The sequence below is a fragment of the Anolis sagrei genome, chromosome 6, assembly GCF_037176765.1.
Source record: "Anolis sagrei isolate rAnoSag1 chromosome 6, rAnoSag1.mat, whole genome shotgun sequence".
In the NCBI taxonomy this organism is placed as follows: Eukaryota; Metazoa; Chordata; class Lepidosauria; order Squamata; family Dactyloidae; genus Anolis; species Anolis sagrei.
Genome location: NC_090026.1, coordinates 20,232,705 through 20,255,859, shown reverse-complemented (window position 1 = coordinate 20,255,859; position 23,155 = coordinate 20,232,705). Strand labels below are relative to the sequence as shown.

Here is a 23,155-nt window from a genome sequence, read left to right as displayed (position 1 = left end):
CCAGCCATGAAAGCCTTCGACAATACATTAAAAGAAGCTGTCTGGTGAGCTGAATTCTCTCAACAAAATTGGCTAAGCAAATTGGATTTCTCTCTTAGAGGTCAGGCTAAAATCCAAAGTGGATTCAATTCTCTATTGACTTGGAAGACCTGAGCTACCATGGCCTGGATGTAGTGTCTGTTTGGAACAAAAATGCACATATTTGGTCAGTTTCAGTTTCTCTCACTTCCTCGTTTTGCCAGATGGGAGGCAGCCTCTTCTTCTTCCTCTGTGTCAGAAGACCTCATTCATTTTACACACACACACACACACACACACCACGTACACAGTATTGTTCAGAATAACAAATTACACAGAGATTTCAGTTTTTTGTTGTTCTTGTGACATGCATTCAAGTTGCTCTGACTATATGCTCAACAATGGAAAAAGACAAAAATATCAACTATAGAAAGTTGGACAGTGAAGATGTGGGAACTAAGAAATGGGCAAGTTAACAATTTTGTTGGTCTTCCCTAAAATAATGGAGACTCTTTTAATCGCCATTTATTTGGGGGAGAAGAAAAGACTTTTCTGTTTGGAGATACCAAATGTTGGGATAGTCATTTGTTAATATAGAAAACTACTAGAAGTAAAGAATCTGCAGGGTATAGGGAGGAAGAAAACATGTTAAACTATGGAGAAATGGACAAAAGGGAATCAGAAACATAAAACTGATTTATGTATATGTTTCTATTTTATTTTTATATATGTAATTAGAATATATATTCTAATTACATATATAACTATATATATATATATACATACACACACACACCTATATTACATATATAACTATATATATATATATATATATATATATATATATATATATACACACACACATACATATACATATATATACATACACACACACACACACACACACACATATATATATATGGTGGTGCAGTGGGTTAAACCACTGAGCTGCTGAACTTGCTGACCAAAAGTTCGAATCCGGGAAGTGGGGTGAACTCCTGCTTTTAGCCCAGCTTCTGCCAACCTAGCAGTTCAAAAACATGCAAATGTGAATAGATCAATAGGTACCACTTCTGCGGGAAGGTAACGGCACTCCATGCAGTCATGTCGGCCACATGACCTTGGAGGCATCTATGGACAATGCCGGCTCTTCAGCTTAGAAATGGAGATGAACACCACCACCCAGAGTCGGACTCGACTAGACTTAGGGAAACCTTTATCTATATTTATTTATTTATTTATTTGTAGGAGTAATTGTATAGTTATGTAGTTAAGTATGTTTATAAGTATGTGTATAAATATTGGCTTTTTTGCATTTTTATGTTACAATTGAATTAAAACAATGAAAAAAAGACATCAGCTCTGATTTATGTGGCTTTATCATTGCGGTTTGCAGTCAAGATATATTTGTTAGAGGGTTGCCATTGCCTTCTGCCCATTGTGAGACTTGCCCAAAATCACCTAGTGAGGCTCCATGGCTGAGAAAGGATTTGAACCCCAGTCTCTTGGAATTCAAGGCCAGCATGTAACTACTACACCACACTGTGTTTCCTTATGTTTTCCTATGATGTCCCTATTAGCAGAAAGGAATGCACTTTGCAGAGAGATTCCACAGAGGAGAGAAGTTGATTTATTGCGTGTGGTTCATAACATGCAATATGTTACAGGCACACATGACAAGAAGTGGAGGAGAATGGATACAGGGCAGAGTGGTCAATTTCAGAACAAAACTAGACAAGGGCAAGCAATGCGATGGAGTCAATAGCCATTTTTTCCTGCCAATGAAGCGTCCAGACCTGGTTTCTTGAGTTTTTTTACTTCCAGCGTCCGCCAAGTCTGGCTTTTCCGGCACCTTTTTTGCTACAAGAGAAAGATGCACACTTTATAATATGTGGACTATTTCCCAAGTCAGTTCCTAGGAATCAATGAATAAACAAAACACATCAATGAAGAAACAAAACACACATCTCTTTATCCCATCTATCTGGTTGGGACTACGGAGAGGGATGAGGTCTAAAATTTACTTAACAAGGAAAATTAATCCCAAATTTCTGGATGTAGTAGAGTGGAAGTTGGAATATCTGTCTGCCATGACTTCTTTGAAGTTATGCCATAAATGTCAACAATTGTTGCATATATACTACATGGAAACATAGATGGTTAATAGAAGACCATTTGGCTGGGTCAATAAAAGGGAAATCGGAGAATGAAGGAATTAATGAAGTTTGTTTATGGTTAAGTTTAAATGAAACGGGAAAATTGAAGCTTTCTCACATTAGTCAAAAGGACTACAAGTATAATTTATGAACTTATGAATATCCAGGTATGAAAGGCCTTTTATAAGTATAGTTCTGTAGTGATCTTCATTTCTGACAATGGATGTCATGAATAGGCTGATCCTGCTGTTTATTACCAAATATAGTACTATGTAGAGCCCCTGTTGGTGCCATGGCTTAAACTCTTGTGCCAGCAGGTCTGCTGACCGAAAGGTCGGCGGGTTAAACCTGGGGAGCAGGGTGAGCTCCTGTCTGTCAGCTTCAGCTTCCCATGTGGGGACATGAAAGAAGCCTCCCACGGGATGGTAAAACATCCAGACATTCCCTGGGCAACGTCCTTGAGATGGCCAATTCTCACACCAGAAGTGACTTGCAGTTTCTCAAGTCGCTCCTGATATAAAAAATTAAAATAAAATTGAAAGATAGTAAGACTTTTTTTTTTTGAAACACATTGGTAGATGGCTGGAAGACCTGACCTCATTGCTAAATCTGCCATGTTAAAATTTTGAATTTTGTGTGAATGTTCAGTGCCATCACTGGGTTTCTATATTTGATGAGTTTCGATTTGGGAAACTAGCAAAAGATTTCATAGCCACGTTAACACGCATGGGCAGACTTCTCATGCCATGAGTTTTGGTGGCTACAATCAACATCCTCAGGAACTGGATTGCCTCCATGAAACCTGATGCTATCTATCTTAAATATGCTTCACAGCTGTTTTTGTTATTTTCCTAAAACCCAGAAAAAGCTGGATTTGGGCTTATCTAAGATATGACACTCAAAGCATCCATTTCCCGGAACCTGACATTGCTGGATTGGAGGTGAGGTGGGCTGGACCATTGTGAAATGTTTCATTTGAACTCTTATGCCTCAGTGAATTCTAGTCCCTGCATCCACATTGCAGAGATCTATGTTTCACAAGGTACTCACAATTTCTGAGCATGGCTAATCCGGTTGTAAAGGACATTGATCTGTAGGAAGAGAGAGGGAAAGCAACACAGCGAAGAAACTGGTGAGAGTGATCATTTTTGGCATGATTTTTGATGTTTTTCTTCTTCTTTATTTTTTATTGAAAACAAAAAAACATCATATTTGAACAGATAATAAATGTCTATTGTAGGTTTACATTATGCTAAAATATTTCTATATCATCTATTCACATTCTTTACAGAATTGTTCATATTGCATTTTTTCTCCCCCCTCCTCCCACCACTTTTCTCTCTTTATCTTTATTTTTAACCACAAGCACAGCCTTTTCAGTCTTTGCACAATATATAGATGCCGACTTCACCTTCTTCTACCCATTTCATATAAACTGGCCATTTCTCTTTAATTTCTTCTATTATGTCCTCCTGTGAACCTTCTTGGGTTATACATGTAATAATATCTGATTGGACTTATAATAATAACAATAATAAAGCGTTATTTGTACCCGCTACCATCTCCCCAAGGGACCCGGTATGACTTGTTCAAATAAATATTTATTCCAATTTTCCAGATTCTATTTTTTCATCTCTCCATCCTCAGGCTATTACTGCCTTTCCTCCTAAAATCGTTGCTTTAAATAAGTCTTGGTTCTTCGCGACAATGTTTTTATTCCCTGCAATTGCCATTAACATAAATTCCATATTAACTTGGATTGCTATTTTGGAAAGTTTCCCCATTTTTGGCATGAGACCTAAGTCCAATCTCTGAGAATATCCTTTCATTTCATCTTCTTTTTATAAATATAGCAGTGGCACATAATTTAGGATGATTCTTCATACTTGTATGGCTAACTAATTCAATTTTCTCAAATGTAATGGTATAGATTAGTAAGACTTTGCATTTCCAGAGGCTAATAGGTAAACGTTAGAGGTGGCAGCTGGCCATCAGAGAGGAAAGGGGGCATAAATCTATTGTCTCTCGAGCCAGAGCATCCTTTTCCAGCATTTTCCGACTTGTAGATTTGGAACCAAGAACTTCATGACCAAAAAAGAGCACTGCTCTTTTGAGATAGAGCATGACATGCTCAAAGTTTCCCACTTTGAGAGCATGGAAGAAATGCCATAAATATTAAAAATTAACTAGTTATTTTTAATTACAAAGATATGAGTCAAGCACTGAAAGTATTAAATGGATGCAATGACTTAGAGAAGCTGCGGTTCAATATAAGCAGGCGTGCCTGTTGCTTAGTAATGCCCCAGTCTGAGGTAAACCTCAGTGGGAGAAAGGCCTTAGTCCAGTTGTTCTCAACTTGTGGGTCCCAGGTGTTTTGGCCTACAACTTCCAGAAATCCCAGCCAGTTTACCAACTGTTAGGATTTCTGGGAGTTGAAGTCCAAAACATCTGGGGACCCACAGGTTGAGAACCACTGCCTTAGTATGTGAGGTAGGCCTTCGTTTATGCGGCCAAGTGTGAGAAGGCCTGCTGTGAGAAGCGTCAGTGAAAGAGCCCCAGGTTGCAAGTCTCACGTGTAAAGCCTCATGTGTAAAGCTCCAGTATAAAGGCTGCTGTATGTAAAAAGCTACTGTGGGATGCTCCAATATTAGTTAGTTTTTAGAGGAGGCTCTGTGAAAGTGAAGCTGTTTATCTGTATGAGGAAGAAGCTCAGCATGGAAGCAAAGAAGGAAGTATAAAGGACTTTGTGTTGTGGAAACCTTATTATAAATAGTGCAACTATATTATTTTACTACCTCAAATGGAAGAGATAACATTGGTCTGTGTGTTTTTGTCTTTTTATTAGGCCTGGGTAACAACGGAAAAATTTGTTTCTAAAATCGATTCGTTTTTTGGGGTTTTTTGTGTTTTGATATTTAAAAGAATTTCGATTTTTTTTTAAAAGTTCGATATTTACGAAATTTCGTAAATGGTAAAAAAATTACAAAACAATTACAAAACAATAACGAAACAATAACGAATCGATTCGTTAATGGCGGGCGCAACCGCGCAATACGCTAAAAAACCTCCAAATGGGACAGGGGGAACTTCTGAAGCTTCCCTCTCCCTCTGTTGTTGACTGTTGGTGTGATATTATAATTTTTTTTTACTAATTAAACAAAAAACAACTATAAAACTTGCCCCAGACATGCGGAAATAATAACAAAACGACCTCAAACCAATAACGGAACGAATACATAACGAAATACGAAGCATTTACGAAACGAATTGAAAAATTCGTTTCGTTTTTAAGTTGCTCCAAAATGGTTCGTTATCGCTTCGTTAACAAAAAAAATAACGAATTTTTAACGAATTACGAATTAACGAAACGAAACCGCCCAGCCCTACTTTTTATCACTTTGGGCTATTGATGCTGGGTCACGCTGCTGCTAATAATTTACTCTGCTGTACATTTATGAGGAAGGTCTTTTGTTAATAAGCCCACTAGCCCAACAAGAGGATCACCACCTCTGTCTCACATTCTTCAGCCTAACTTCATCTAACCCAGTCGTAGTGCTGATCTAGAACTGTGATGCCAGGCATCTCTTAAACTGAGTATCTATTCTTCCTTGTGAATGATTATCCTGCCTTCTGCTACATCCCTGTGGATGGGGATCAGAAGGATATTCGTCAGACCCATTTCTTGAGATGTAGCACAGAGTGAATGGCCTCTTAAGAAAGAGGTTTCTGTCTGTAAAAGCTCGTGCTAAAATAAAAACAAATTAGTCTGAAAGATGCTGCTGCATTCTAATTTTCCTCCTCCTGCCTTCCTCCTTTTTATGCTGTGATGGATTCACACATGGATACATCACTGAAAACTGTTGTAAAGATTTTATAAACTCTTATAGTGGTCTGTAATGTGTTTTTTTTAAAACAAAGAGAGAGAGAAAGAGAGAGAGAGACTTCAAATTTAAGACAAAGAAACTTAGACAAATCACAAAGCATCTCACCAGGGGTTGTCAATAAGTTTTAGATTTTGGCCAGGAGACATCAGGGACTGGGACTATCCCTAACTGGCAACCCTACTGTTCTTCAGAACAAGCTGCACCATTCCCATGTGAAACAGTAAAGTCAGGTTTAGCCACATAACCCAGAACGTCTGAGAACACCTCCAAAACTACAGTCATTCACACATTTATTTATTTATTTATTTATTTGGAAGATTTCTATACCTGCCTTCTCACCTCAACCGAGGGACTCAGGTCGGTTTACAGCATATATGCAATTACAAAATATACAAATACAACCGAGTGCAACATCATTAAGGATTAAAACAACACAGTAAAATACAATAAAACATCATCATTACAATTACCCAGGCCAAAATGTCAATACAATTGCAGTCGTAGTCGTAGTCACAGTTCATTAAAGACTCAGTCCTCAAAAGCCACATTCCAGAGCCAGGTCTTTAGTAATTTCCTGAAAGTCAGGAGGGAGGGGGCAGATCTCCAGTGGAAGGGAGTTCCAGAGCTGGGGAGCCACCACCGAGAAGGCCCTGTCTCTCATCCCCACCAAGCGCGACTGCGAGGGTGGTGGGACTGAGAGCAGCCCCCCCCCCCGGAAGATCTTAATAGCCTTGATGGCTCATAGGGGAGAATCCGTTCGGACAGGTAAACTGGGCCAGAGTCTTGGAAACTGTGCGCCGCTGGATGGGTCTTGGGGCGCATCTACATTGTACAATTAATGATATCGCTAACTGCTATGGATGAATGCTATGGAATCATGGCAGTTGCAGCTTTACAACAGCAATGGGCAAACTTTGGCCCTCCAGGTGTTTTGGAATTGTGAGAGATGAAGTCCAAAACACCTGTAGGGCTGAAGTTTGCCCATGCCTGCTTTACAAGATCTTTAGCCTTCTTTACCATAATGTGTTGGTATCTCACCAAACTAAAACTCCCATGGTTTTATTGCCTGCATTGGCACAACCTTTTTGTCTCTTTATGGACCTGTCCCATCTGAGATCTGGCAAGCCACCTGAAAGAGGAACTAAAAGCTGAAGTTCATTCTTCTCCTTACCTCATATTTCTGGCCTTGGAGTTTCTCCATCAGGTCAAACTTTTCTGACTCAAGCTGATGGATCCAGTCATGCAGTTCCTTGGCTTTGTCCCTGAAAAGAGAAAGGTAAACAGTGCCAGACGCTTCACTTATAAATCCCTTCCCCTGAAATTATTTATTTATTTAAAAGTTTTCTATACCGATCTTCTCACCTCCAGGAGGGGCTCACAACATTTCAAATCTCATTTGAAAAATCAGCCTTCTGACCCAGGAAGTGCACTCAAATGTAGTTCTGCTCCATTACCCACCTCAGCTGTTGCTCATTCATATTATCTATGTTCAGAGGCTTTCTTCGCTCAGATAAGATCCGGATCTTCATTTCACGGCCCGTCTGCCTCTTGCCCCGCTTTTGCTCAGCCTAAGAGGGGACAGTTAAACACCAAACAGATGGAATCGGAGACAACTGCTTTGATGCACAGAGTTTCTTTTACTGATATGGGGATTTCCTCAAGAAATAGAGAAAACTACCATATTGTAACCCCCCCCCCTCCAAAAAAAGTTATGTCATCCATACTAACTCCAAGCAGCTTACCTTGACCAGGTAGCCACCAAAATGAGCACCCATGTTGGAGAGCACTTTCTTCTTCTTGGCATCATCTTCAGCTCTCTTCTTAGCCTCTTCCTCCTCCTTCCTCATCTTCTCTTCCTGCATTGAACAATAAAGGCAGTAAAATCCCTTATTCAAAACCAGGGAAAAGAAAACATCTGGGATTTCTTTTGCTGGTCCTCACTTCCCAATGAATAGTCCATTTTTGAAGCGTATGGATGCCTGAAAAATTCAGTTTTGCAATAAAACATCCCAATTTGCATCTCTTGGCTATGATCTAATCCAAGTATGGGCAAACTTGGACCCTCCAGGTGTTTTGGACTTCAGCTCCCACAATTCCTAACAGCCTACCGGTTGTTAGGAATTGTGGGAGCTGAAGTCCAAAACACCTGGAGGGTCCAAGTTTGCCCATACCTGATCTAACCTTTCCATGGATTTTCTAAATGCAATGCTTGGCTGCTTAAATGTATCAAAATATGCACCTGAAATGCCTTTTTGGAGACAAGAATATAAGCGGCGTACTAAACGTGTACTGAAAACCATGTTTTTAGAGAAAACATGCATTGAAGCATGTCTTTTGAGTATAAATGAACATTTCAATATGAACCATATCGCAAAGGATAAGTCCCAAACTGCAAAGGTTCTCATCAGACAAGGATTCTTCTTGTTTGAGTTTCTCAACATAAAAAACATGATTTTCAACTATGTTTTTAAATATTCTTTCACTCCTACTTCTTATGTTTTCTTTGTGAACCATAATTTAATCACTCCAGAGATTCACATACAAAATAAGATTAGAGAGAGGAGAAATGAAAAGAGAATTGGTTCAAGGTTATATGGAAACCGTTTATGAGCTACGTATGTGTCATAGCTATAGCAAATTTAAACCACCTTCAGATCCAGTGAGATTTTGGTTAAATGACTAATAGACTATAGGGAAGACATGTCTAGACAATAGATTAAAGGCTAATTTGTCAGTAAGAAGACTGACAAGGAAATAATCTTTCACTGGCTGTGACTTTGGGAGGAGAAAGAAGGATGGAGGGGGATAATTTTAGGTTGTGATTTGTGACTTAGTGTGTATCTATATAAATAAAAATGTAACGTTAGTTTGTGGGATTAACATAACTCAAAAACCACTGGATGAATTGACACCAAATTTGGACACAATACACCTATCAGGCCAATGAGTGACCATCTCTCATAAAAACACCTAAAACACAGGAGAAGAGATTTAAAAAGCAAAACAAAACAAAAACAAAAAAGCATTACAAAGCATTCGCAAAAGCACACATATACACAAATATATACACACACATACACACATATATACACACACAAAACACACATACACACATATACACTCGTTTGTGGGATTAACATAACTCAAAAAATACTGGATAAATTGACACCAAATCAGGACACAATACACATGTCAAACCAAGAAGTGACCATCACTCATAAAAACACTGAAAAATACAGCAGAAGAGACTTAAAAAGCAAAAAAATAATAATTAAAAATACATTACAACGCATTTGCAAAACAACATATATACACATATACACAAATATATACACACATATATACACACACAAAACACATATACACAGACTGGGCCACAGCAACGTGTGGCAGGGGATGGCAGGGGATGGCTAGTGAGTTTGTGTGTCTGTGTGTGGGTGCATGTGTATGTGTGTGGGTGCATGTGTTAAACAGAGGCTGGATGGCCATCTGTCAGGGGTGATTTGAATGCAATATTCCTGCTTCTTGGCAGGGGGTTGGACTGGATGGCCCATGAGGTCTCTTCCAACTCTTTGATTCTATGATTCTATGTGTGTATGTGTGTATACACACACACACGTTTGTGGTATTAACATAACCCAAAAACCACTGGATGAATTGACACCAAATTTGGACACAATACACAAATCAGGCCAACAAGTGATCATTACTCATAAAAACACTGAAAAACACAGCAGAAGAGACTTAAAAGGCAAAAAATAAAAAATTCATTACAATGCATTCGCAAAACAACATATATACACATATACACATATACACAAATATATACACACATATATACACACACAAAACACATATACACAGACTGGGCCACAGCAATGCGTGGCAGGGGATGGCTAGTGTATATATATACACAAACACACAAAACCATCACCCAAGTCAAGACCTGGCAGACCGTGCAAAAAGAATTTGCGAACTCCACCTCCTCAAGACAAACTGAACCACCTAAAATGGGATCTACAGGCCAATGGAGACTCCTCCACAGACATCAGAATAGCTGCAAGACCAAGAACAAGCCACAAGAGTAAAGACAGAGGAAAAGTGTTCTTGCCATACATCAAGGGAACCACTGATTGCACAGGGAAGCTGATGAGGAAAACAACCTACAAACTATCTACAGACCCAGTAAGAAAATCCAACAAATGCTACATTCAGCAAAGGGGAAGAGGGATCCTCTCACCTCTGCAGGGGTCTACCGTGTACCATGGACAAGTCTACATAGGGACCACCAAACGCAGCATTGCCCAGACACGAATCAAGGAACATGAAAGGCACTGCAGACTAACTCAACCTGAGAAGTCAGCCATAGCAGAGCACCTAATGAACCAACCTGGGCACAGCATATTATTTGAGAACACAGAAATGCTGGACCACACTAACAACTATCATGTCAAACTACATAGAGAAGCCATTGAAATCCACAAGCATGTGGACAATTTCAACAGAAAGGAAGAAACCGTGAAAATGAACAAAATCTGGCTACTAGTATTAAAAAACTCTAAAATCATAACAGTAAATAAAGAACAACACTAAAAAAACAGGGAAACAATCAGGGACAGCTAATCACCTCTCAACAAAGGATTCCCCCAGGCAGTAAGAAGCCACACCTTGAAACTGCTTGGCCATTAAATGCTAATCAAGGTGACCAGTTTGAAACATTCACATCTACTCCCAACAGGCAAGAGTTCTTTTTCCCATGATGGACATTCCACAGATATATGAACCCCATTTTTCTAGTTTCCAACAGACCTTGCAACCTCTGAGGATGCCTACCATAGATGCAAGCAAAACGTCAGGAGAAAGTGCTTCTGGAACATGACCATACAGCCCGAAAAACATACAATAGCCCAGTGATTCTGGCCATGAAAGCCTTCAACAATATATACATACAGACCCATCACCATAATCATCATCATTACATCATTATTTGCATCCTACTTTTTCTCTCTTAAAAAAGAGACTCAAAATGGCTGCAACATGGCAATGCTCACTGCAAGTTTGGCTTGTCGCTCCCGTTCTTTCTCAGTGCGAACCCGCTGTTGTTCAGCCCTTTCTGCCCGTCGGTGCTCCTGGAAGGGGACACAAATGAAGGAAAGTGGGTCAGGTCTTTTCATCTCTTACTTACTGAGACTGAAGTATCACTTACTTACTGAAATAGAAATCCACTTTCCCTTCTTCTACTGAATCCTGGAATTTCTTTATGTATATTGTTCAGAGTTTGGAAAGTTTCTTTTCTGGACTACAGTTCCCAGAAAAGATAAAAGTGAGATAATAATCATAGTGATACTAATACTAATACCATGGTGGGGGTGGGGAACTGGTTTGACTATGGCTCTGTAGAGCAGTGTCTGAATCTGCATTCAGCCAGGAAACTAGCTGTGTGACACTTCAGCCATCAGGAGAGGCAGGTAATAAATAAAATGTATTATCATCATCATCATCATCATCATCATCATCATCATCTCTCTGGCCTCATCTATACTGCCATATAATGCTATTCAATGCAACTAATCTCCATTCTGAAACTGCATTATAAGGCAGTATAGATGGAGCCTCAGAGGAAGGAATTGGCCAACCTCCTCTGGACAAATCTTGCTGAGAAAATACCATGATAGATTTGCCTAAGGATTGCCTAAGACAGTGTTTCTCAACCTTCCTAATGGTGCGACCCCTTAATACAGTTCCTCATGTTGTGGTGACCCCCAACCATAAAATTATTTTCATTGCTACTTCATAACTGAAATTTTGCTACTGTTATAAATCGTAATGTAAATGCCTGATATGCAGGATGTATTTTTATTCACTGGACCAAATCTGACACAAATACCCGATACACCCAAATTTGAATTCTGGTGGGGTTTGGGGAGATTGATTTTGTCATTTGGCAGTTGTAGTTGCTGGGATTTATAGGTCACCCACAACCAAAGAGCATTCTGAACTCCAGCAATGATGGAATTGAACCAAACTTGACACAGAGAACTCCCATGACCAACAGAAAATACTGGAAGGGTTTGGCAGACATTGACCTTGAGGTTTTGGAGCTGTAGTTCACTTAAATCTGGAGAGAACTGTGTACTCAAACAATGATGGATCTGGACCAAACTTGGCACAGATACTCAATATGCCCAAATGCAAACACTGGTGCAGTTTGGGGAAAACAGGCATTGACATTTGGGACTTGTAGTTGTTGAGATTTATAGTTCACCTACAATCAAAGAGCATTCTGAACCCCACCAATTATAGAATTGGGCCAGACTTCCCACACAGAACCCCCATGACCAACAGAAAATACTGTGTTTTCTGATGGTCTTTGGCAACCCCTGTGACACCTCCAGGGGTCCCAACCCCCAGGTTGAGAAACGCTGGCCAAAGAAATGACCTGAAGGCACACAACAACAAAGTGGAAAAAGGTGGCAGGTTTTCCAAGCCAGTTGTTGCCATTTTGATGGAACAGGTTTTTATTTTTAAAATTTTAATCATAAGCCATATCCACATGGAGTCATTTTCTGAGTGACCCACAATAGGCTAAAATACCCCAAAGGCGTTAGAACCCATCCAATCTTGGAAGCTACACAGAGTCCGCCCTTGTTAGCACTTGGATGGGGACAACCAAGTAATGCCAGGTGCCGGAGGCTATATTTCTAAGGAAGCTATTGGCAAAACCACCTCTGAGCCTGGCCTAAGAAAACCCTATGAAATCCATGGAAGTTGCCATAAGTTGACAAATGTTTGAGGGGAACATTCATATACATTATCTGAACTTTCCCCACAACTTTAATGTAACTAACCGACTAAACAACCACAAGATGGGAGTAAAGAGCAACCTTTGTCTTAACTGAGCCGTCAGGTTTTGTCATCTTTGAACTTTTAAACGTTTTATTTTATTTTAAATCATTGTTTAGTATGATGGGGAGCAAAAAAACAGTATGTATTTTTCATCAATGTAAGTATTGAGACCTCTGGGACAACTGTGCTGGGTTTGGCATCATAGGAGAGGCAGTTGAAGACATTTTGTTTGCCAGTATACAAGCAGATTGCAAGTGGAGACAGAGGATCTGCTTCACCAAAACCAGAAAGGATTGGGAAGAAGTGACATGAAGGGGAAGGCTTCTATTCGCCTTTTCCCAGTCTGGTTTGGCATTTTCACCTTTGCTGGTTAATCCTGCAGAGCTGTGCTGATGTTCACATCCCACTGCTAATTCATTGCATACATGGGTTGGGGAGGGAGAAGGGACCCACAGGGGCTAAACTGGGATAGGAAGCAAAGAAGCAAACTCATATATTGATGTGCTATAATGGTTTGAAGGTTGGACTAGGAGTGTATCTACAACACAGAATTGATTCAGTTTGGTGCCACTTTAACTGCTGTGGCTTAATGTTAAAGAATTCTGGGTTTGTCAGATCCAAAACTGGACTGGTTCAGAAAGGAACAAAAATTTGGACATTGCTATCTTGTCTGGGATTAAAATAAAAGGTAATAAAAAATCCTAGGAGTTGTAGTTTGGTGTGTTTTTGTGTGTGTGTCAGGAGCGACTTGAGAAACTGCACGTCGCTTCTGGTGTGAGAGATTTGGTCATCTGCAAAACCATCCTGTGGGAGGTTTCCCTCATGCCCCCTCATGAGAAGCTGGAGCTGACAGATGGGAGCTAATTCCACTCTCCGGATTCGAACCACCGACCTTTTGGTCAGCACTTTTTGGCAAAGAAGGCTAGAGACAGATCACACAATGGGAGAAACTCCAATACAAAGGCCAAACCAGACTTTACTTCCTGTCTGGAACTCACAATCCTTGACATGAGACCAACAAGTTCTTCCTCTTCCTTTTTCCTCTGCTCGAAGTGTACATCAATGAGGGTCTGCAACTCCAGCAGGTCCTTTTCCATACGCTTGCGGTGGATGTCCTGTCAGAGATAGTGAGAAAGGTGTTATCTTTCTGATTATTCCTAGGAACTGGGTTGTTGTAGATTTTTCAGGCTATATGGCCATGTTCTAGAAGCATTCTCTCCTGACGTTTCGCCTGCATCTGTGGCAGGCATCCTCAGAGGCTGTGACCTTACAACCTCTGAGGATGCCTGCCACAGATGCAGGCAAAACATCAGGAGAGAATGCTTCTAGAACATGGCCATACAGCCCGAAAAACCCACAACAACCCAGTGATTCCAGGTATGAAAGCCATCAACAATACATTCCTAGGAACCTTAAGGTAGGTCATGAGTGGAGTTAAAAATAGCAGAATGAATTTGATTTGTTGATACAGTGAATCCTCAGTATCTGCTGGGGTTTGGCTCCAGGACCCTGGTGGATAACAAAATCCAATGATGCTCAAGTCCCATTACATTCCATAAAATGGAGAAAAATCCAAAGAATGCAAGAGAGAGTCTGAGGATCTGTGAAGTGGCAGAAGGTTACATCAATACAGTGATATTTGGTTTGCTTTTTGGACTTTTGAGCTGTAGTTGGTTGGATCCGTGGTTCCAGAACCTTTGGATATGGAGGGCTGGCAGTACAATGGATAGGATACTACGGAGGTCTTAAAGGTTCAGGAGTGCTTATTGATGAACTCTGATCCCCTCACTATAGTTCTTCCCATTCAGTCCTTTGGTCTTTTAAAATTCAGAAACAACCATAAGAGTTAATGGAAGTATGGCATGAAGAAGGGCTGCTATAAACCCCTTCCCTTCTAGGCACTTTTCTACATAGACTTGCTTTCTTTCATCTATGTGATTCCATTCATCGGGAAGAAAGGAAAGAAGATAAAGATGCCCATCTTTTCTCCCCAAAGGTAGAAGAGCATGTGGCAGACACTTATAGTAAATAGAATACTGTCTTGAGTAACTTCCTTTCCATTGTATTGTCAAAGGCTTTCATGGCTGGAATAACTAGGTTCTTGTGGGGTTTTTTTTCGTGCTATAGGGCCATGTTCTAGAGGCATTTCTCCTGACGTTTCGCCTGCATCTATGGCAAGCATCCTCAGAGGTAGTGAGGTCTGTTGGAATTAGGACAATGGGTTTATATATCTGTGGAATGGCTGGGGTGGGGCAAAGAGCTCTTCCCTGCTGGAGCTAGGTGTGAATGTTTCAACTGACCACCTTCATTAGCATTTGAAGGCCTGGCTGAGCCTGGGAAAATCCCCTGTTGAGAGGTGTTAAGCTGTGCCTGGTTGTTTCCTCTCTGCTGTTTTGCTGTTGTAATTTTAGAGTTTTTTAATACTGGTAGCCAGAATACTGGTAGCCATATTCCTTTCCATTGCTCTGCTCTTCATGTTAGTAATCTCCTCTTGCTATTATTTATTTAAAGGTCTTATTGGGGCATTGTAACTCCTGTCCGCCATGACATTACAACCTTGTTTATTTATTTATTTATTAACTTACAGTATCTATAGTCTGCCCTTCACCCTGAAGGGGACTCAGAGCGGATCACAGAACACATATATGGAAAACATTCAATGCCGTTAAACACCGACATGACAGACAAGTATATGTGGTCAAAGTGAAACTTGTGGCTAATAAGCCAATTGATTTTATGTTAGTCTTTGTGAGAAGCAACAGCACACATATGGGAGTGTAACAAAAGTGATACACACCTCAAATATTCAACAATAATACTCACATCGAAATCTACTCTCTCTCCCTCTGGGATTTTCGGAGGAGCCAACTGTGGAACCACTGGCCTTTGTGTGGACAGACACAGACAAGGGGAAAAAGAACAGCGTCAATACCTGAAATAGCTTTGGACAAATACAAAATATTATAGGCCTCTTTTCTCTTGTCAAACCAGGGATAAAAAAGCAATTATAACTACTCTGAATTGCCCAGAGAGGAGTGGAAGGGAAGATCAGTTCCTTAAGAGTTTCTAACATTGCATGTCAACATCAAGATCTCCAAATGCAAGTTTTGAATTTTGTGTTGGGTTGCCACAGTTTTCCCCTCAATGGCTTTGCTGCCTTTTAGAACTGGGGTCCTTCATAGTTATGCCAGAGCTGCCACTTTGCTCCAGAATTGAAGTAAAATTTTGACTGATTAGTTGGGAACTGACATTTGTTCAAGCAGCTCATAAAGAAACAGGAGCCCTGAAAGAAAAATATGTTGGCAACTCAAATTGTCGGATATCTTGCCTCTCCCTCTCTACCTCCCAACCTGCAATGAAAACTACACCATTCAGTGTCCTGGTGCTCACAATCACCCTTGAGTTAAGCTCCTTCTTTCACTTACCTTGGTTTGGGTCGCTCTTCCTCTGTGAGAAAGAGAAGACAGAGAAAGGCCGTTAACAAATGCAGAGATGGAAAGAGCCTTCGGAAATGGTCAGCGAGCAATACTAAGGCACCCAGATCCATATGTTTGGAAGAGAAAAAGGTGCCATAGACCCATATGTTGATACGTGGCAAATGCTAGCATGGGAGTATTAAAATGCCTGAATAGAAGCCACAAAAGCAACTTCAAACTTTCAGATATAATTTCAGCCTTGAATGCATTACATTATGTTCTTTTTTCCTCTGGTGTTTTATGCCAATGTACTATTCCATCAGTTTCAATTGGTTTTTTCATCCTCCCCCCCCCCCCCCCCGACGTTAATTGACTTGATTATTAGCTCAGATTGCTTTGGTGTTCACTAGAGTTGGCCCTTCCATTAGAAAGGGAGAGATAGCTAACTTAGGAAGGATTTGGTGGCATCCCAAAATGGTAGCAACGCACAGGAAAATATGCTTTTCTACCCATTCTTCCATATATTTAGTATATGTCTCCTAAGTTTTCTCAGCCTAAGGCCTGAAAATGGCAGTATACAAATATAGTAAATAAATAAATAAATAAATATGTACCTTGATTGACAGTAAATAAGTGGCTTCCTATTTTTTTACTTATTTTTTCTCTGTCTCAGACAGCATAGTGCCTAAGACTATCCTGGATGTTTCTGATTTGACAGTGAGGATTGTCCATAGGTCTTCACCTCTCTTGTTCTAGACAGCAGTTTTAAGAGCAGACCCTTTAAAGCAGTGTTTCTCAACCTGGGGGTCAGGACCCCTGGGGGGTTGCAAGGGGTTGTCAGAGGGGTCACCAAAGACCATCAAAAAACACAGCATTTTCTAGTGGTCATGGGGGTTCTGTGTGGGAAGTTTGACCCAATTCTATCTTTGGTGGGGTTCAGAATGCTCTTTGATTATAGGTGAACTATAAATCCCAACAACTACAACTCCCAAATCTCAGGGTCTATTTTCCGAAAACTCCACCAGTGTTCACATCTGGGGATACTGAGTATTCATGCCAAGTTTGATCCAAAACGATCATTGTTTGAGTCCATAGTACTCGCTAGATGTAGGAGAACTACAGCTCCAAAACTCAAAGTCAATGCCCACCAAACCCTTCCAGTATTTTCTGTTGGTTGTGGGAGTTCTGTGTGCCAAGTTTGCTTCAATTCCATCAGTGGTGGAGTTAAGAATGCCCTTTGATTGTAGCTGAACTATAAATCCCAGCAACTACAACTCTAAAATGACAAAATCAATCCCCCCAACCCCACCAATATTCATATTTGGGTGTATCAGGTATTTGTGCCAAATTTGGTCCAGTCAATGAAAATACATCCTGCATATCAGATATTTACATTACAATTCATAACAGTCCCAAAGGATAAGTCCTAAACTGCAAAGGTTCCCATCAGACAAGGATTCTTCTAGTTTGTGTCTCTCCACATAAGAAACATGATTTTCAACTATGTTTTAAAATATTCTTTCACCCCTACTTCTTATGTTTTCTTTGTGAACCATAATTTAACCACTCCAGGGATTCACATACAAAATAAGATTTAACATTACAGTTATGAAGTAGTAACAAAAATAATGTTATGGTTGGGGGTCCCTACAACATGAGGAACTGTATTAAGGGGTCGAAGCATTAGGAAGGTTGAGAACCACTGCTTTAAAGATTTCTGCAGTGCGAATGCACTCAGCTATATGTCCCTCGTGATGCTTTCCAACTCTAGGATTGTATGAATATTCAAGATTTAGCCTGGAAAGGCAAGACTTTGCAATCCAGTATTAACCCAAGGTAATTGGTAGGTGAGTCTCTAGACAAATGGAAGGCAGGTTTTGTGACCTGAGATGACCTCAGTCACAGGCATGTCTATAGACTGGGAAATATCTATTATTGGGTTAGATGTATTGCTTGCCTTATAGACATGAGAGAGGTACGCATGTTCTTAACACAGATACATAGAGAGAACACACGACTGCACACTCTTCACTTGTATCCAGAACATGTGTAGCACACGGACATCATTGGGGCCTGTAGATATATTTACATTAAATATATCAAAAAGACCTTGTTTGTTAGGAACCTATGTACATCCTCCTGTTTTTGATTTTAAAAATCAATTCCAAATATAGTGCTCATTTTATAGTTAGTAAGGGTCCATTTTTTCAAATTAATTTTTAAAAATGCAGGAAAAAATATTAGGCAATGCATTTAAAAAGTTTCTTCCCTCTTCCCCCAGTCTGAAATGGTACATCCTATTCCCTTTTCTCTTTCTGTTATCTGTATGGACTAGGCATTATTGTTTTCCTATCTATGCCAGGGCTTAGGAAAGCTTCCATGATTTGGGGGGAGGGGGGTTGGTCAGGAGTGACTTGAGAAACTGCAAGTCGCTTTTGGTGTGAGATAATTGGCTGTCTGCAAGGATATTGCCCAGGGGACGCCCGGATGTTTTGATGTTTTACCATCCTTGTGGGAGGCTTCTCTCATGTCCCTGCATGGGGAGCTGGAGCTGACAGAGGGAGCTAATTCGCACTCTCCCCGGATACAAACCTCCGACCTGTCAGTCTTCAGTCCTGCAGGCACAAGGGTTTAACCCATTGCACCACCATATAGACAACAGTTCCCAGCAGTTAGCCCTGGCTAGTATAGTCAGGGCTGAGGAATGTTGAGAGTGATGCAATTCCCATCACTACTGTATTCTGTCTATTTCTTTGGCCATGCACCTGAGACTATGAGTCCTATTAAAATATATAACACTGTGATTCCACTTTAATTACCATGGCTCAAGACTATGGGATCATGGGAGCGGTAGTTTTACAAGGTCTGTAGCCTTCTCTGCCTAGGAGTTCTGGTGCCTCACCAAACTATATCTCCCAAGATTCAATAGCATTGAGCTATGGCAGTTAAAGTGATGTCAAAATACACTAAGTCCACAATATAGAGCCAGCCTTGGTCTGTGCTGGCATGCCAGGTTTTGTACAACTTCCAACTGTGCTGAGGAAGTGTACTGATTTCGTTTCTTTAGTTGCCTTTAATATGCCCCGATTTTTCACTCCTCCTCCCACTTTCTCCCTTCATCTTGGCTTATTTCAGTTGCTGCAAACTCAGTTCAAAGTGTTGTCGAGGGCTTTCATGGCCAGAATCACTTGATTGCTCTGGGTTTTCCAGGCTGTATGTCCTTGTTCCAGAAGCAGTCTCTCCTGACATTTCACCCACATCTATAGCAGGCATTCTCAGAGGTTATGAGGTCTGTTGGAAACTGACCTCAAGCTGGCCAATTACAACATTCACACCTACCTCAAATAGACAAGAGTTCTTTCTCCCACCCTGGACACTCTACAGATATAGAAACCCCACTTGCCTAGTTTCCAACAGACCTCACAACCTCTGAGGATACCTGCTATAGATGTGGGTGAAACGTCAGGAGAGAGTGCTTTTAGAACATGGCCATACAGCCAGGAAAACTCAGTCCAAAGTGCCAAAGTAGTTTGCACCAAAGAGATGAGGGGCAGAATATTGCCTTTTCCAGTAGGTCCAGGCTAAAGCAAATTCCTGTGTGCTTCATCAGTAAACATGTGCAGCACTTTGAAGCTATTTGGTCACATGCATTCTCTTTCTGTGTGGGAAATGTTGGAGGGTATGTCTTGTCTTGAGTCAAGGCAGAGCAATGTGATTTGTCTTCTTCGCTGCCTTCTTCTTCTACTTGTGTCTTCCTCCTGGGTTGGCCCCCCACCCCACGAAGGACGGAGCGAAGGAGAGTTATATACCTGGCTCAGGAGCTGGCTCAGGTTCTTCAGTCACTGCAACCAACACACATCACAGGGACAGGATGTGGGGGGAGGAACAGAGGCAAAGTCGGGAGAGGTAGGAGGAGAAGAGAGAAGGAGGTTGTAGGGGAAGGACCAAATCCAGGAAAGAAAGGAAAATGCAGTTAGAAAAAGGCATCTACAACAGCCATCCCCAACCCATTACCCTCCAGTTGTGTCTTTGGGCTACAAGTCCCATCGCCATGCTGTCTGTGGCTGATGGGACCTATAATCCAAAACATCTGATGGGTAGAAGAGTTGGGGAGACTGAGCTACAGGATGGGGGTAAAGGGGGACAGGGAAATTAAAAACACTTGTTAGCCAATGAGAAGGAAGCCCACCCACCACTTCAACCCTGGTTCTGGGGAGCAGAAGAATGGAAAGAAACCATAACAGGTCTTATCCTTGAAAAGAAGAATGCTCTGCTCAGCTTTTTCCCCTTTCTCCATTCATAGAGAGTGATTTGGTTGCATGCTTGTATGGTGTTATTATTCTTTTCCTTGCCTCCAAGAGGCACAACAAGTTTCATGCCTTTTATTCCTCATTCTCTTAATTTTTTGTGTGTCATGAGTGTCTTGAGAAACTACAAGTCGCTTCTGGTGTGAGAGAATTGGTTGTCTGCAAGGACATTGCCCAGGGAACGCCCGGTTGTTTGATGTATTACCATCCTAGTGTTAGGCTTCTCCCATGTCCCTGCATGGGCAGCTGGAGCTGACAGAAGGAGCTCAACCCACTCTCCTTAGATTTGAACTGCTGACTTATCAGTCAGCAGTCTTACCAGCACAAGGGTGTAACCCATTGTGCCACTGGGGGTTCTCTTCTCTTAAATGGTGGTAGTGAAGAATCACCCAATAGGGGCTGTGTTGGAGGGGGTTTAAAATTGGAAACCAATGCCACATTTGGACTGTGTTTTCAATAAAAAAATAATGCACATTACTCAGAATGGATATAAGACACACATCTGTTCTGTGGGTAGATATTGAGATTGGGGAAAAAAGGTCAAGAGAAGAAAAGCTTGGTTATGACTGAAAGGCGAAACAAACCACCATGACCATGGTGTGAAACCTGGTTAAAGGAAAAAAGGAAAAATGATGTTACATCGGTGAAGGACCTTCTTCAAGCACCTAAGAGATGGAATGCTGGTCATAAACATAAAAGAGTCTGAACACATATTGGACCAAGTTAATACACAGAATGGACCCTCTGGTGGTGCCACATGACCTTGGAAGTGTCTATGGACAATGCTGGCTCTTTGGCTTAGAAATGGAGCTCAGCACCACTCCACAGAGTCGGACACCACCAGACGTAATGTCAGGGGAGATCTTTATCTTTACCTTCATAACACAGTATACTCTTCCCCAACCTAGTCCCCTCTAGTTGTTTTGAGAAAACAACTCTCAACGTCCTTGTCCAATTCTAGGAGTTGTGGGAATTGTAGTACACCAAGTCAGACAATGTCAGTGATACTCGATCAGTTCAAAGGAAAATCCAGGAATATAAGAGCATGTGCATTTCTATGATTCTCCTCAAGCTGAAAACCAGAAGGGAGAAATTTGAGGAAATGAAAGAACTATAAAAGACCTGAAGAGTAAAGCCAGATCTAACCAGTTCCAACCAAAATGAATACACCTCCATGCCATAAATGTAAACCTGCTTTTTGCTCCCTTGGCCTCATTCTCTTTGGGGAGAAGAACTACAGTAGAGTCTTGCTTATCCAACCTTCGCTCCTCCAATGTTCTGTATTATCCAACGCAGTCTGCCCCCCCCCCTTCCCAGATCCACAGCTGTTTCAATACATTGCAAGGTTTTGGTGCTAAATTAGTAAATACAGTAATTATCACATAATGTTATCGTGTATTGAACTGCTTTTTCTGCCGATTTGTTGCAAAACACGATGTTTTGGTGCTTTGTAAAATCATGATGTAATTTGATGTTTAATTGGCTTTTCCTTAATCCCTCCTTATTATCCAACATTTTCACTTATCCAGTGCTCTGCTGGTCCATTTATGTTGGATAAGCGAGACTCTACTGTACTTAGAAACCAGGTTGTTTGGGGAGTAGGTATCCAGAGTTTCTTTCTTGCTACACTGTGATAGCCCACTGTCCATTTCTTGTATCCTAAGATTTCCCTTGTTATGAGAGAAGAGAGCTATAGTGCCTCACCAAACAACGAATCTTGTTCCTTAGGATTCAGGCACAGCAGTTAAGGTAATACCAGAATGCAATAACTATGAAGTGTGAAAGAGACCCTGGTTTTCTATGACGAAACCACTTCCTTAATCTATTTGATTCCAGCTGGATTTCTGTTTGCCACAAGCCTGGAAAAAAAGAAAGAAATGGAAATACTTGGGATAGAGGGATAAACAGATGAGGTCTTCTCACCTTCTTCTTCAGGTTGTTCCTCTTCTTTAAGAAACAGAGAGAAAGAGAGAAAGAGGGATTCTTAGTTTCATGTCAAAATGTAGCTCAAATGAATATGGATAAAAGTACAGGTTTTTTCCCAATCACTTAATGTTGCTGGCCGCCTCTGAGAACAAATCTAAATAGGAGGAATGTTCCCAAAGATAAGTTGGTCTTTAAGACTTTTATTTGCCTATCGTGCGGACAATAGCTCTTAAATTAAATCAGAAACAATGGAAAGTCCAGAAGAGCGAAGTAAGTTGAGCCTCCACTGTTGCTGGGCCTCCACGAAGATGGAGAAAACAATAATGATCACAGGTGTGAAAAAGAATACCATGGCTTTTTGTTTGATCAAGTTGATATTGTCATGTGCAAAAATACCTGGCAAAAAAATCTACACCATTAAAGCTTAAACAGAGGTAGATTAGGCTAAGTTTAGAGGAAAGAAGCAAATAACAATGACAACTTTCATTCAGACCTTTCAGAACGTCAACATGGGAAAATAACCAACTGATAATTGGTTACAACTATCAATCCACAGATAATACGGAGTGCACCAGCCTTCTTCAAATTGGCGACCGTCAGAT

The 23,155-nt window shown here is 40.8% G+C and overlaps 1 protein-coding gene across 1 annotated transcript; it reads right to left on the bottom strand.

The window, feature by feature from the left end:
• Positions 1 to 1,625: 1,625 nt before the first annotated feature.
• Positions 1,626 to 22,571, bottom strand: TNNT1 (troponin T1, slow skeletal type). Its single transcript, XM_060780437.2, has 10 exons — positions 22,551 to 22,571; positions 16,330 to 16,351; positions 15,728 to 15,788; positions 13,903 to 14,019; positions 11,110 to 11,187; positions 7,801 to 7,914; positions 7,517 to 7,626; positions 7,230 to 7,320; positions 3,225 to 3,265; positions 1,626 to 1,878 (listed from the first exon to the last, which is right to left on the bottom strand). Exons 4-10 carry the CDS (start codon positions 13,999 to 14,001, stop codon positions 1,833 to 1,835), a joined length of 579 nt encoding a protein of 192 aa, XP_060636420.1. The 5' UTR covers positions 14,002 to 14,019; positions 15,728 to 15,788; positions 16,330 to 16,351; positions 22,551 to 22,571; the 3' UTR covers positions 1,626 to 1,832.
• Positions 22,572 to 23,155: the final 584 nt, after the last annotated feature.

Coding starts and splice junctions, on each gene's coding strand:
- TNNT1 (XM_060780437.2), bottom strand. CDS start 14,001: ATGGAAAAGGACCTGCTGGAGTTGCAGACCCTCATTGATGTACACTTC. Junction 7,915..11,109: donor AGCGACAAGCCAAACTTGCA/GTGAGCATTGCC, acceptor TGTTCAATGCAG/GAAGAGAAGATGAGGAAGGA. Junction 7,627..7,800: donor TTGGTGGCTACCTGGTCAAG/GTAAGCTGCTTG, acceptor GTCCCCTCTTAG/GCTGAGCAAAAGCGGGGCAA.